We start from the raw sequence: 14775 nt of genomic DNA, 5'->3' as shown, positions 1-14775 counted from the left end.
ACAACACAGAGTAGAAGTCACACATATTTAACTAAACTGGCATATACTGTATCTTTGAAAGTGCGCACGCACAATCATAGGCATGCATACATGCACACGCACAGCAAGTATATTGCCTACTTCTATTACTTGATGTATTTCATTATTAATGGTCTTATTTTTTTGTCTTTTCTATTTTTCATCACTCCATCTCTGCCTTGCTCATCTACCGGCCGCAAGCACACGAGGGGCCAGGTCCATCCAGACCTGATCGATTAACAGCTCATTTGGTTGCTTCGTGTCTAGCCGTAATGAGTACAGTATAGTGACAGGTCTCCTCTGGACCCTAATCCAGATGTGAGGCTTCCTCTGCACAGCCAGCAAAGCACAAGACTGGAGTTTCTATCTGGTTGCTACAGCGGAGACAAAGTCAGGCACTCGCTAGACTAGAGTAGAATGTTTTTCATCATGTAGCAACAAAAAAACCTCAACTGCAACTGGCACATTAAAGAAATGTGCCCTCTCTTCCAACATTCCAGTGATGCTGCTCTCCAGGTAATAGTGGATATTTCTTGGTAAACTAATTTAAACTGCATTTTTTCCCCAGGCTATGGAAGTGTGGTTCTGAGTGGGCTGTCTGGGTCTGACGTACTGATGGGGCAAAGAGTCGTCGTCAACAATTGATGCTGGGCTGACTGGTCCTCTGTGGTGACACCATCCTGCCAAAACAAGATTATTTCAGTAAACGGGTTAAAAAAACTAGTTTTATATGCAATGTCAATACATTTATTGTATGTTGTATGTACTGTATTGTATGTTATTTATTTTTACTTTTATTATTCTCCTCACTTTTCCGTTCTCTGTCTACTTCCACATACATACACAACATTCGATTTTCATAGTTAAAATTTTGACTTGCTCAAAAATTTCACGCCCATCGGAATCTCATTTTTTTCATTCCATTAATATAAAGTTTTTGCACAATGTACCAAATTTTATTTTTAATGGAACAGACATTCAACTTTTTCTAAGTTCAACTTTCCACAACCACTCCCTTACATACAACTGATCATCATTCCCAGGTGTCCAATAATCAGGAGGTCGTGAGTTTGAATTCCACCTCCGACTGTAAATTGCAAATGCATCCATGACCATTATGCTAAATGATGTATGATGGATGAAATGTATACCAAATGACTATCATATGGGGAAAGGCATTATGATTGTACTTAAATGTTTAAACACATGTACCTCCATTAAGCTTCAACAATAGATTTTAGTATTATACTACATTATTCAATATAAATACGCAGTGCACCATGAAACTCAACAAGTCAGTTAGCTCAATGTTTAAGAACATGCCATGACATGGTTCAAATCCCGGTTGGATCAGAATTGAGTCCAAATGCAATTTTGAATAATAACCATTGTCATTTTCAGGTGTGTCAAATATACGGCCTATGGGCCAGATCAGGTCTGCAAAGGGTTTTAATCCGTAATTTTATTTTATTTTTTTAAAAATTGTAATGTCGGACCAATTAATCAGCCGGCCACAATCAAAACATATAAATTCGTAATTTCACAAGCAGTTGTCAGATGAGCAATGCAATTTGTACACGGAATCGTCCTGGATGTCATTATTTTACATACAACTTAAAGTTACGGTTTGTTTATTTATGTATTTCTTTCTTTCTTTTTTTTATTATCAAAGACTGACATAAACGTGTTAAATATGACACAAATTCAACATCCTTATAAATTCATTAACTGCGCCACACAATGCCTTCAGGGAACAATATATATGCAAAACTAGTAGATTTAACACGTCCGGAACTCTTACAGGCAAAGTGTTGCCGCGTTCCATTTGGATTCGTGTTATTTTTTGGAACAATATAATTACAGTTGAGCTCCGTAATTTAGGGCTGGCCCACAAATAGCGAAAATCTGCGTATAACTGACGGCAATTGTTTTTAAGTTATATACCATTATTTTACCGATCCGGCCCACTTGGTAATATATTTTCCTCCATGCGGCCCCTGAGCTAATATGAGGTTGTCACCCCTGGTCTAATTATTTAACATTCATTATATTTTATGTCATTTCTCATTATTAATTTTTTTTCTATACAGTATTATTCCATTCTATATCGTAACATTCAAATTAAACGCAAGCTTTCAGTATTATTCAATTACATACCCTGTCAGCACCATTTCACAACACTTAAATGTTGGCAGCAAGTCCACTATGGCTCAGTTGGTAGTTCGACGGAACATTTGCACAGCAAACGGGAGAACAGGGTTTGAATCCCTGTTTAGACTAAGTTCAAGCTCCGTTTTATTTATTTACCATTCAGCTACAATTAATATTTTTTTATGTTCACATAATGTATCTTTCAATGTACTTCACAAGCATTCCAAAATCATTCGACACATACACACGTTCAAATATTAGCATTCAGCTTTCAGTATTCAAAAGACATCCACATCCAGTTTTTAATGACTGCAATATAACCCATTAGGGCACTGTAATTTGGTTGTTGTAAAAGAATATTTGAAAATATATTACTTTCTATATTTCATCATTATGATTGTGCATTTATTACCTGTGATGTCGTCATTTGCGTCCTGACAAGAAGAGGTGGTTGAGCAATATCCGTAGATCGCATGCTTGTGGAGGTGAGAGATGACGGTAGGGAGCACAAGTTAGAGGGTAAAGTCAACAGATTCCCACGAGTCTGGAAGTGGGCAGCAGAGAATGACTCATTGGACGTGGAGGGTTGTGGTGGAGAGGTGTTGAACTTCTGTTGTATGTCGGGAGAACAAAGAGGAGACGTCTGAATGTGTGAATCATAAAGTGGAGGGGAGTTAGGAAATTGTTGGATAGAAGAACCACATGTTCCAATTTGAGACTTTGAAAGCTGTTGTAGTTTTTCAGGGGACAGCTGTGATTTGCAAATGGTTGCTGAGGACTTTGTGAGGGTCTTGGGGAAGGACTCAGCAGAAGGGGACTGAATGGGAGAAGAGACAGCCGTTGTTGGTGATGTATTGTAGGAAGGAGGGAATGTTGACGTCGGTCTCTGAAGCAGTTGCATTATCACCCGGATGTCTGATGACATTCGTAATTCCAACCTAGAAAACACGCATCCATATATTTAAATTAGTTGAGTGATTTGGAGTTAAACTAGGCTACGACTTATCTCGAGCTGAACGAGTTTAGGAAAAGATTGATTTAGATTTTCCGAGAGATATTTCATTTTTGATTCAACTGACGATTTTCTTCTTCAAATGAAGTTTGAGTGCCATATCACAATGCCCTGGGGCATGTTTGCCATTTAGAATGTCATGAGAACTCCCAAACGGCTGGTCCATTCCAGGCTGAAATGTTCACACATATGTGTATACATGTGGCTCATGAGCAATGTATTAAAGATATCATTCCAGAGCAGACAGCAACTCTGTACCCACAGTAAATTGAATTGTACTGATATTTTCTTTATACGGTATACGTTTTTTTTTTGGTACAATACCGTAATGTTATTTCATTTTATATGTTTCTGTGTCACTTTTGTAAAACAACAACTGCAGAATCTTGAAACTTACCTTGTCAGTTGCTGCTGCATTGACGCCAGTCTCTTCTCTAAGTCTTTCTTCTGTCCCCGAGTGATGCAAGGGGGAGGAGAAGTGTAGGAGGGATTGAAGTGAGAAGCGGACGGCTCAGATGCATGATCGGAACGAGGCTGAGGAGGAGGTGAGGGGAGGCTGCGAATGCAGGGGACTTCCTCATATTTTTGCGCCCCATGATCTGATTGCCAGAATGTAAAGATGTTGGACACGCCTGAGAAAGCATAGTAGGCAGTTAGAAACATACAGACAAATTCAGTAAACGCAAAGTAAAACAAGATGTACAAATCAAACTATTTAAAACGATACACATGCCTCTTAAAGAATTACGGGCCTTCTCTCTCATGTCAATTTCAGGACACCTGATAGTCTTTGTGGCAGCGGCATCAGCCATGGAGATCTGAACTGGGCTGGCCAGTTCAGAATCTTCTCCCTCGATTTCGCTGGAGAACACTGGACCATATCTGCAGTAAAATGAATGACACTTGTAGTATGCCCACACCCTTTCCTTGCCGGAGAGGTGATATTCCATCTCCCTAGAGTCTGCTTCTGTTGCTGCGGATCGAAGGTCCCTGCCTTCAGCCACCACCAAGCTCACATTGCATTATGTATGTGAAATTATTGTACCGGTACATCAAGCTCAGACATAAATCAGATTAGTCTGAGGTCTGAAATAATGCCACGTGCAAAAGTGTAGAAATGAGAGACATACTGCTGAGGGGGTGTTGCACATTCCATAGATGTTCAAATCTTACAGTGTATGCTTATGATCATCTTTGCTGTGGCCATGTTCATAATGCTCCCAAGTACTGTGTCTTCGAATGCATCCGTAGGCATCTTGGGGTCTCCTGGTGTCACCTATCAGTAGGTCACAAGCAGTATATGTTAATTTTTCCAAACACGGTCGCCATATTTTGCCCAGAATATAATATAATAGCATCATTTGAATATTTGTTAGCATTATGACTTTAAGAGAAAGCTACGGTAATTCATTAACATAAAACTGACCACATTAACTTTTATTTGAGTAACTTAGAACCTTTTTCTTGAACACACCTATTTCCATTCTTAATATGAGAAAACAACGGCACTGAATTACTGTGACTGTTGAAACAAATAGCTATACACGTGGACAAAATTGATGGTACACTTAAATAATCCATCCATCCTTTCTCTTAACCGCTAGTCCTCACAAGGGTTGCTGGAGCTTATCCCAGCTAGCTTCAGGCAGTAGGCGGGGCACACCCTTTAACTGGTTGCCAGCTAATCACAGCACTTGAATAATAATTATTATGAATATATATATATTTTTTAAGTCAACAAAGTCCATCTATCCATCTGAATTGAAGTCGACCTCCAAAATATTTTGAAAAGTTTTAGCTCCAAGGCTTCGCAGTAAACACCAACGTCTCTCTATGTTCATTCGACTGCATCCAAACCAGTCATGATATTTTTTCAGTCTATTACCACCCTCTATTGGCGGAAAGATGCAACATTCCAATTGGTACCACAGGTTTCTTTTGTGCCGTTTTTGGTGACGTGTAACATGGAGCACAGGATGCAAAGGAGTCAAAGTGTTGTCTCAGGAGATTAGAGAGAAAATTAGACCTGAACTGTTGAAGTCTGTACGCATACAGAGTGCAAAAAAAAAAAAAAAACCTCAAAAACGAATTTTATAGTTAATGCCCCCTGCACACACTGAAAATCAGACCACTACTGCCATTGTAGTGGATGTGTAATTACGCTTTATTCTACTATTGGGGAGAAGGGGGTGAGGCAATGTTCCCTGTGGTCACACGCACCACCCTCAGCATCGCACTTCCCATGCGCAGCCCCACTGTTTGAGAAAGACTGCTGCAAGAAGAAAATTGATGTCGATGCCAAATTGACGATTAAAAATAATACCAATGGTCACAAAAGAGCCCAGAACAACCTTTAAAGAAATTAAAGGTGAATTCCAAGGTCAAGGTTCATTAGCGTTAGATCGAACCATCCATCATTGTTTGAGCAAAAGTCGACTTAATAGAAGATGACCAAGGAGGACAAATCTCTTGAAAATAAATTGCATTTTGACAAGGCACATCAGCTTTATGTTTATAGGCTCAAACATGGATCATAGTACCAAGAAAAGAACACTGTCCCAACCGTGAAACATGGAGGAGGCACTACTGGGGCTGCTTTGCTACATCTGGCACAGAGTATCCTGAATCTCTACAGGCAGGGTATAATGAAATCTCAAGAGCATCAAAGTATTCCAAGTGAGAAATGTGCTGCGCAGTGTCAGAAAGCTTGGTCTCAGTCACAGGTCAAGGGTCTTGCAACAGAATAATGACCAGAAACACATTTTAAAAACACCCAAAATGGATAAGAGGAAACTTTGTACAATTCTGAAATAACTTTCTATGAACCCTGATCTAAATCCAATTGGACATCTGTGGAAGAAACATGCGTCTGAAGTAAGCATTCGTCAAACCTGAGAAAACCGGAGTACTTTGCTTATGAGGAGTGGGCTAAAATGCGTGTTCAGAAATCTCAATAAAGTTAGACAATTTGTTAGACTGCAGTAATTGCTTCAAATTGCTGTGCATCAATATATTAAGTTAAGGGTACCATAATTTTTGTCCAGGCCTGTTTCCTATAGTTTTTTTTTGTTTTTGTTTTAAATAATTCTTTACACAACCATTCAAAGGCAATGTTAAAAAATCATATATTTTACATTTATTATTATATTTTTTCTTGTATTCTTATTAATGATCTTTTATTGACAGAGTGTTACCAATAATTTTGTCCACATGTGTAGGAATGCAGTCACTCAGTTTCAGTTTTCCCTGTGCAAAATAACTAATTACTCAATTTAATACTCCATTTAATACTGTTAACTGTACTCGTAAAGAATGGGCCTCACAGCTCTAATACTCTTGGAGGGAAGTGTATAGGCAGGCATATTTGACTTTGGCATTTATAGGACATAACATTTTCTTTGAAGACCTGAATGAGTGGAATAGAGTCTCTGTTTTTTCCATTGTGCTTGGCCCTCAAAGTCAGAGTCGTCTCCACTTAATAGTCCGGCAGCTTCGTTATTCACCTGCACAGACACAACAACGGTAAAGAGACTGTTAATTTTATTTTCAAAGATGCCCAAACAAGGCCTTATCTTGCGATTAATTGGTGTATTTAGTTTTTGTTTGAGCTCTCATAACACATTAGGCAATTATTTTTTTGTGAACTATCTTGCCTAAAATTCCCAAAAACTGCTCACAAAACTTGCTTTTGAAATGACAAACATACATCTCTGAGGTTGAAGGTGATCTCTAAATTGGACCAGAAATAGTCACAGAATTCTGGATACATGTCCAAAACCTACAAACAGAGAAGAAAATGTTAGCTATTATATACGTAGTCTCAGCCAAAAAAAAAAAAAAAGCTGTTCATATTAAATTGTTTTACTTCACAAGTTTCTCAGAAACATGTGTGATTATGAGACCACATCGCACCTCGAGCATATCATCTCTATGTATTTTGTGAAGATCACAGTAGGTCAGAGCTCTGACATCTGCACTGGATTTCCCTGGCAGGGCGCAAAGATTGATTGGCTCCCCAAATATATCATTCTTTCCTGCAAAAGGCCGAAAGAAAGTTAGTTACAGTGGACGTCCACATACTCACAGTTCAGCAACCGTGGATTTGCATATTTGCTGATTTAAAAATAAAATAATTTTTGGATTACAGTTTTTGGTTTCTCTTCTAATGCTTTTCAATGTGCGTCAGTACCAACCAACCGCAAAAAGCAGGGGTCCACTGTACATATTAATATATTTTATTGTTGCTATCATATTACACTGCAATATGAAAACTAAATGGAGACTAGGTTGGTACACTTCCAATACATGCAGTATGCTAGCTTAACAATCACTTACCGAGAATAGCAATCACCACATCACCTCTGAGAATCTCTATAGATCCTCTTGAGATGAAGTACAGGGCTGATATCAGATCTCCAGCATGTACAAGGGTATCACCAGGTGGAGCGTGGGTGGTCTTAAATCTCATGGCCAGGGCCCTCAGACAGCCCCGAGTAGATCCTTAACCCCACAAAGGCAACTTAGTTATAATCACATTTATCCACTTGCAGTTGAACTTTGAAACATGTTTAGAAATAACAATATTGGTTCAGATGATGTTCAGATGTTCAGTATTGTGTTAAACTAGTGTATATGACAAAATATGGTAAAACATCAGCTACCCCCCTTTACTGTCCAGGGAAATACCTTTGAATGCTTTGCAGTTCTGCAACAGAGATCTATTGAGGTGGAGACAAATATCTGCCTGAAGACATTCTGGGAACCCTTTAAGAACCTGGAGGAGACATAGAGGCTATCTATGTTGATGCTTGAACATTGCTTCTCCAGTTTCCATACGAGACTTGCAAAATCACTTGGTTAAACTTAACTCGTTCATTGCCATTGACGGCTATAGACGTCAAAAATTCATTTGAACTATTTCTATTAGTTTAACATTTTTTTCCCCACTTTTGTTAACAAGAGTATGAAAACCTAGAAAAAAAATATTAATCGTGACTTAATTATTGAAGTCATGCAATTAATTACAATTAAAAAATTTAATCGCCTGACGCGATAAAAAATAAAAGATTATTAAAAATTAGGGGCGTCAGGCGATTCATTTTTTAAAATCAAAATTAATTGCATGACTTCACTAGTTAACTCACGATTAATCGCAAATTTGATATCTGCTCTAAATGTACAATAAAAAAAATCTAGGTTTTCATACTCTTGTTAACAAAAGAGGAAAAAAATGTTAAACTAATAGAAATAGTTCAAATGAATTTTCGACGTCTACAGCCGTCAATGGCAGTGAATGAGTTCATAGTGGTGCATAGAATATCTATACATTATAGTACTCACTGCATTCATGTCAATTCCATTTGTATAGGACCATGCGTGTTGAAAGTATTCCTCTAGCCTCTGTCTCAGAGGGTTGGGAATTTGGTGGAAGCGGATAAACTCTCGAACTCTCATCATCTGAGCATGGTAGCGTGCCGTCCCAGAGTATAGCCGTTGAATAATGGCGGACACGTTGCCAAATATACTAGCATACATGAGAGCTGTTGAGGAGATTGAGCGAGAGACATGGCAACAATTACCATGGTGTAAAACATGACGGTGGAAATGAGAACAAAATTCAGATTTTTGTGGTAAAGTACAACTTTTTACAAACTATTTAAAGCGATGTTATACGGAACAGATATAAATGATTCCGTGGGACTCACCACCAATAAGCATGACAGAGATAGAGAAGATCTTTTCCGAGTTGGTGTTTGGGGACACGTTCCCAAAGCCCACACTGGTCAGACTACTGAAAGTGAAATAAAGAGCTGTGACATATTTGTCCCGTATGGAGGGACCTGATCCCGTGATGGAGTCATTGTACGGCCTTCCCAGTTGGTCTGCTAGAGTGTCCAACCAGCCGATCCCAGCGGAGGTCGACCGCTCTACATTTCCTATGGCATACCTGTGAAATGGCGATGTTATAAACACATAGAGTAACAAGTGACGTGCCATGCTAGAATTACAAAAAATATTTGTCTTGACTTCTAAAAAATGCAGCAGGAAAAGAGATTAAGCTACCAAATGCAGGCCAGCCAGTGCGCGATGAGTGCAAAAGTGCACATGAGGAGGAAGAGTACAGCCGCGCCATACTCTGAGTAACGATCCAACTTCCTGGCCACCCGGACCAATCGCAGTAACCGAGCCGTCTTCAGTAAACCAATTAGGGTGGTTGTCTGTCAGGAACAAACATCAGTGACTGTTAAAATATTCTTCAACATGGTTTTAAACTCTGTGTGTTTTTTATCCTAATCTGGAGCCGCAAAACTGACGTGTCAATGAAAATGTTTAACAGTTTACTGCTAATCCCAGTTTTTTTTTTTTAAAGGGCAAGTCAACCCCCTCAAAAAATTCTTGACAATAACATGTTCTATCGAGCCCCACTAGTCTAAATACGGTACTCTGGTTAATATTGTGTTAGTGGAATATGAGAATATGTTTTTATCAATATCAGAAGGGGGCCATTTTGCCACATGGTGTTGAGTAAAAATGACATCACAATTGTTCAGGTCTCAGGTAACAGCTCAGCTTCAGGAAACATGTGAGCTGTGATTGGCCGTTGCCTGAGTCCTGAGCAACTGTGACGTCGTCTTCAGCAAGTGGCAAAATGGCTAACCTCCGAGATGGATAAAAGTGACTGGATTTTGCTTCGTAAATGCTATTCCACAAATGTAATAAATCAGAATATCACGTTTAGACTAGCGAGGTCACATCTATTATTGTAAAGAAATGTTTCAGGTTGACCTCCCCTTTAACAATCCCACCACTCTAATTCTCCGCCATCCCTATCCTTTTCTTTCCCTCCCTCCACCCTACCTCTCCCTCTCCCCTAACCACCTCCTCTCCTGAGCGGTAGATGAGGAGGTCAAAGGGAATAGCTGCCACCATGTCGATGAGGAACCAGCCCTTGAAGTAGTGCACTGCTATTCGAGCAGATTGGCTCACCACCTGAGAACATGAAGCATTTATTTGAATTCACTTTGGACGAAAACTACCAGTATGCAATATAATCTAATGCTTAAATAGCCTTTCTTATTGGCTGGCTGATATGAGTTATTTTTAGTGAATATGAATGTTAGCACACACACAAACAGAAAATGGTGACTGATCATTCATGTAGTCTGTAATTACTCACCTCATCATTGGAGTTAACATAGGTGGTCCTGAAGTTAATAATAATGTCAACAATGAACATGATATCCACAATAAGATCCACAACGTTGAGAGGAGAACAGGAGTAACCACATGTTTGCATGGCTGCTTCTTCCTGGTCGCTAGGGTGACAGGGAGACATCATTTAAAGACATTTACCGCTAAGCTACTTTTTCCGCAAATTCAGACAATTTCGAGGTGCCTTCCGAAAATGGCAAACTACTGCAATTCTGTAAGTGTCAAGAATTACAGTAGGCTTCTCATGGATTAATAGCCTGTTGAAATCAGATGGGTTCGAGGGGGTGTTTCTGTCTCATGCAAACAGCTCCTGCTCACTCCACCCCTTTTACTGGGGACCTTGTTTTTAGCTCTGAATCATCTCCCATAAAGAAAATAAAAGTGTTTTTTCTTTCATGACAGCACGTCATCACTAAGGCACCAAATCACTGACCCTACCTTTACACCTGTCAATCACCATCTGAACCTGTCGGACATTGGAAAGTTCATAACTATGCACTCTAAAAACAGTTGGGTCAAAAATAACCCAAACTCAAAAATGGATCGATCCTCTACTTTGAGTCAATCAATTGGTCTTTTAGTGTAAAACAACTCATAAATATTGGTCAGATCCTTTACTTGGGTCAAAAAATTGGATCATTTTGTATAAAACAACCCAGAAAGTTGGGTCAAATTGACCCATAAAGTGGATCGGTCCATTTTAGACTGTGCTTTAAAAGTAAAAAGTCATCAATGGGCCCAGCCAAATTTCTTACACGCCGGAAATGTATCTGACAATCGTACAACCAGTCAGGAGCTGTAGTGTCTTTACCTCGGTCCATATAGTGCAGGCGCTCCAATCGTTACTTTTGACTTTCTGTCCATCAGATTAAAGACCAACAAATACGTATTGTCTATGCAACTAAAATAACATAGTTAATTTAGCCTATGAAACATCTTAATACAATCTAATACGATCCAATACTTAATGGTCCGAACAAGACACTGTTGTGTATGTTTACATACCTCAGTAAAAATGTAGCTGAGTAAGGAGTAAATATTGCTGTGTAAATCACTAGGAGCAAGATGACCCAGTCCCAAACGGCTTTGAAAGGACTGTAGTGGAGGATGGTCCACTTCTGCATTCGGGGAGTCTGCAACTTGTACTCTGGTAACACATCTGCACCCAGGGATAGCACCTAGAGGAGAGATGGAATGATAGCGTGTCAGTACAGTATTGATTGGATCTTCACAAGTAAATAATAGGAACAACTTTTTCCTTGTTTGGGAGCTGCTTTCAGTGCGGGATTTCACAGTATTGCGCACATACATGATTTCATAGTACAAAGTATTAGCCACAAAATTACAGCATCATGAAAATGTATGTGGTCACTTCTAAAATTATTTTTTAATTTTTTTACAGTTTCCCGACTTAAATGTTTATGATCATCAGACAAATGTGAAGATCAGACAAAGAAAACCTAAATGAACATAAAATCTTGTTTTGAAATGGTGATTTTATTTATTAAGGGGGAAAAAAACTCATCAAAGCTACCTGACCTTGAGTGGAAAAGTCATGTTAAGTTAAGTTAAATCATGAATAAACTGTGGCAAATCATGTTTCTCAATTCATTTTTACTGACCACATCCAAGCCTACAAATTACAGGCATTTTCAATCAAGAAATCACCTAAATAGAACTTGTCTGATGGCTAAAAGATCTCAAAATCCTGCAATGAACCAATGAAATTCAAGCACAGATGAGAAATACTGTTAAGTACTTGATATCTATCAGGAACAAGGTGTAAAGAATTGCTGGCATCCCTTGCCTCATTGAAAGTCAGTGTTCATGACTCAATGAGGAATAGGGCAACAATGCGTACAACAAGAGTTCCAAAAGGCTGACCAAAAGGAACCTAAATGCTCATCTTACTTTTGCAAAACAAATCTGAATGATTCAGCATACTTTTAAGAAAATCTTCTATGGACTGACACTGACATGTGAAAGTTGAATTTTGGAAGGTCTGTACATCTGGCGTAAATGTAACGGAAACATTTCAGAAAAAGAACATCATAACAATAGTCACGTATGGTGGTGGTAGTGTGATGGTGTGGGGCAGTTCTGTTACTTCAGGACCTGGATGACATGCAGTAATTGATATAAACATGAATTTTGCTCTTTACCGGAAAATCCTGAAGGAGAATGTTGACCATTAGTTTTAGTGAAGCACAGTTAGATTCTGCTTCACGTCAATTATCAAAAACACAAGTCAACAGCAGGTCAACTTCTGAATGGGTTAAAAATAACAAAATTAAGGTTTTGGAATGGCCTAGTCGAAGTCCAGACTTGAATTGAAATTGGAATATTTTTAAAAGCCTGTTTATGCTTAAAAACACCCAAATGGTACTGAATTCAAGCAATTCTGCAAGGGAGAGTGGGTCAAAATATATCCACAGAGATGCGAAAGATCAGGTTTGGAGGGCAATTACTTGAGACTCAGCATTTTTTTTTTTTTTATACAGTTTTATAGTGTCTCCTGTATTTGTTTTGTCAATGTATTGTTTTAACTGTTTTTGTTATTGTATGACTGATTTTGACTTCATATACAGCACTTTATTTGAAACAATGAATCTATAAATAAAGTTGTGTTGAGTTGAGAACGATTAAGTTGAAGTATAGCATTTATAAATATTCTTCATGTGTAATTATTATTAAGGGCATGTGTGGCCTGTAGCTTGCAAAATAGAGGCCTGTAATAAACTGCTGTCATGAAAGGGAATTTAAATATGTGTGTGAGTGCTTCACACACACACAAAAAATACCCATCATTAGGTATTATAGATGAATACGTACACAGCCACACCAAGAAAAACTAGGCCATGTTGTGCTATTGTGGGATTCAAACATAAATATACATACATGGATGGACCTTGGGGCTGGAGCTGTGAACAGTGCAATTAATCATTAGTGGCTCCTAATTCCACTGAGATCTGACATCAGCGTCCCCAGCAAAGGTGGTGGGTGAGGGTGTGTGTGTGTGTTTGGGGGTGGGTGGGATGCTATACATCAGTGGCACTCAAAGGTCAAGGACAAACAAAGGTCAGATTCAATTGTACACACAAGAATATTAATACAGAATGTAGGTCAAAGCTTGAGTATTTCTAAATGTGATCAAATAGTGTTTCAGTATAATGCTTAATGCTTATTAAAAGCTGTTTTATTGTCCTTATCTTAGTTGGTGACAAGTTTACCTGTTGTATATATATATATATATATATATATATATATATAAAGGGGGGGGGGGGGGTCATCCACGTGAACTACTACATTGCTAACCAATTGCATGGCAATTAACATGTTTGTCAGCTCAATAATGATCTATAAGAGACCAAATTAGTAGAGGCATACTGATGCTTACCTCATGAGCAACTATAGAAGATATGCGGACAGCTCTTTTGACCCTCGTGTTTCTGCGTTCAGTTCCCAAAGTTGACATGCCGTCCTGAGATAGACTATTCTCCCTGACACTGACTGATGACATGGTAGCAGCCGATAGAACCTTTCAATCTGCCCGTCCTCTTCTCAATGTCTGCAGTCGTCTTCTCTCCGGTGACAGATTTTCAGGCTTTACAGCTCACACTTTTCCAGATGCATGTCAATGTGGCTTCATTTTTTATTCCCTTTTCAATTTCTTTTGACTTTTTTTCTTCATTATTATCAGTGCCAGTCTGTTCCTCTTTACATTCACTGCATCATTCAAGTCAAGCATAGTAGTTTTAGGAGTCGTTTCCCTTATGAACAAAAAAAAAATTCCATAAAGATAGGATTGTTTTGAGCGAAACTTGTAAAGCGTATTTTCATGCTGCCTTGAGTACTCCTCCAATAGGTCCACAAAAACACTACAACGTCGGAGTCACGAAGATAAATCTTTGGTCCTTATTTTTGCTCCTTGATGAATCAAAAGCGACCAGAATCCTCATTTATTATCCTCTTAAAATTTCTTGAAAGATGAAGGTAAAAATGCCAACAAATACGGTCTTTGTTTTTCTCCCATTGCAGTTATCCCCATTTTTGTAAGCAAGCATTCTCCCGGCTTGTTTTAGTGTTTCTCACAATCCCCTCAGTCTACAGATGAATACAAATGCCCTCTCTCACCACCGTCTCATTCTCCACCCCCTTTTGTCTGCTGTCCCATTACCTACTCACAGCATTCTAAAGCAGGAAAACAAACTGCTTGGTTAAGAATGAATATTTTCAAAAAATGAACACCTATCAATGTTTGATAATGTAAGCCTAACTACATGTGTATGCTACTACTACACACAGTACAAGTTTACCCTGAGCCTGAGGGAGATTGTCACAAATAATATTAAATCAATAACGGCATTATTAGCATTATAATA

At 38.7% G+C, this 14775-nt stretch overlaps 1 protein-coding gene across 2 annotated transcripts in view; it reads right to left on the bottom strand.

The window, feature by feature from the left end:
* LOC144043206 (voltage-gated inwardly rectifying potassium channel KCNH6-like) overlaps positions 1–14775 on the bottom strand; it is a 33924-nt gene that overhangs the window by 693 nt on the left and 18456 nt on the right. The window contains exons 8-23 of one of the 2 annotated variants that reach the window (XM_077556516.1): positions 11399–11571; positions 10359–10497; positions 10040–10171; positions 9245–9399; positions 8887–9128; positions 8522–8721; positions 7868–7955; positions 7517–7681; positions 7094–7215; positions 6888–6959; positions 6588–6684; positions 4355–4457; positions 3915–4063; positions 3579–3813; positions 2582–3107; positions 1–698 (exon numbers count right to left, since the gene is read on the bottom strand). The exon at positions 1–698 is cut by the window's left edge and continues 693 nt beyond it. In XM_077556516.1, coding sequence (XP_077412642.1) covers positions 588–698; positions 2582–3107; positions 3579–3813; positions 3915–4063; positions 4355–4457; positions 6588–6684; positions 6888–6959; positions 7094–7215; positions 7517–7681; positions 7868–7955; positions 8522–8721; positions 8887–9128; positions 9245–9399; positions 10040–10171; positions 10359–10497; positions 11399–11571 — 2709 coding nt within the window. In that variant the 3' untranslated portion in view covers positions 1–587. The remainder of the gene's footprint in view (positions 699–2581; positions 3108–3578; positions 3814–3914; positions 4064–4354; positions 4458–6587; positions 6685–6887; positions 6960–7093; positions 7216–7516; positions 7682–7867; positions 7956–8521; positions 8722–8886; positions 9129–9244; positions 9400–10039; positions 10172–10358; positions 10498–11398; positions 11572–14775) is intronic. The other variant, XM_077556517.1, reaches the window with a different exon arrangement.

Source organism: Vanacampus margaritifer, chromosome 2 (assembly GCF_051991255.1).
Source record: "Vanacampus margaritifer isolate UIUO_Vmar chromosome 2, RoL_Vmar_1.0, whole genome shotgun sequence".
In the NCBI taxonomy this organism is placed as follows: domain Eukaryota; kingdom Metazoa; phylum Chordata; class Actinopteri; order Syngnathiformes; family Syngnathidae; genus Vanacampus; species Vanacampus margaritifer.
The sequence above is the reverse complement of the archived record's forward strand: the minus strand, read 5'-3'. Positions and strand labels throughout refer to the sequence as shown.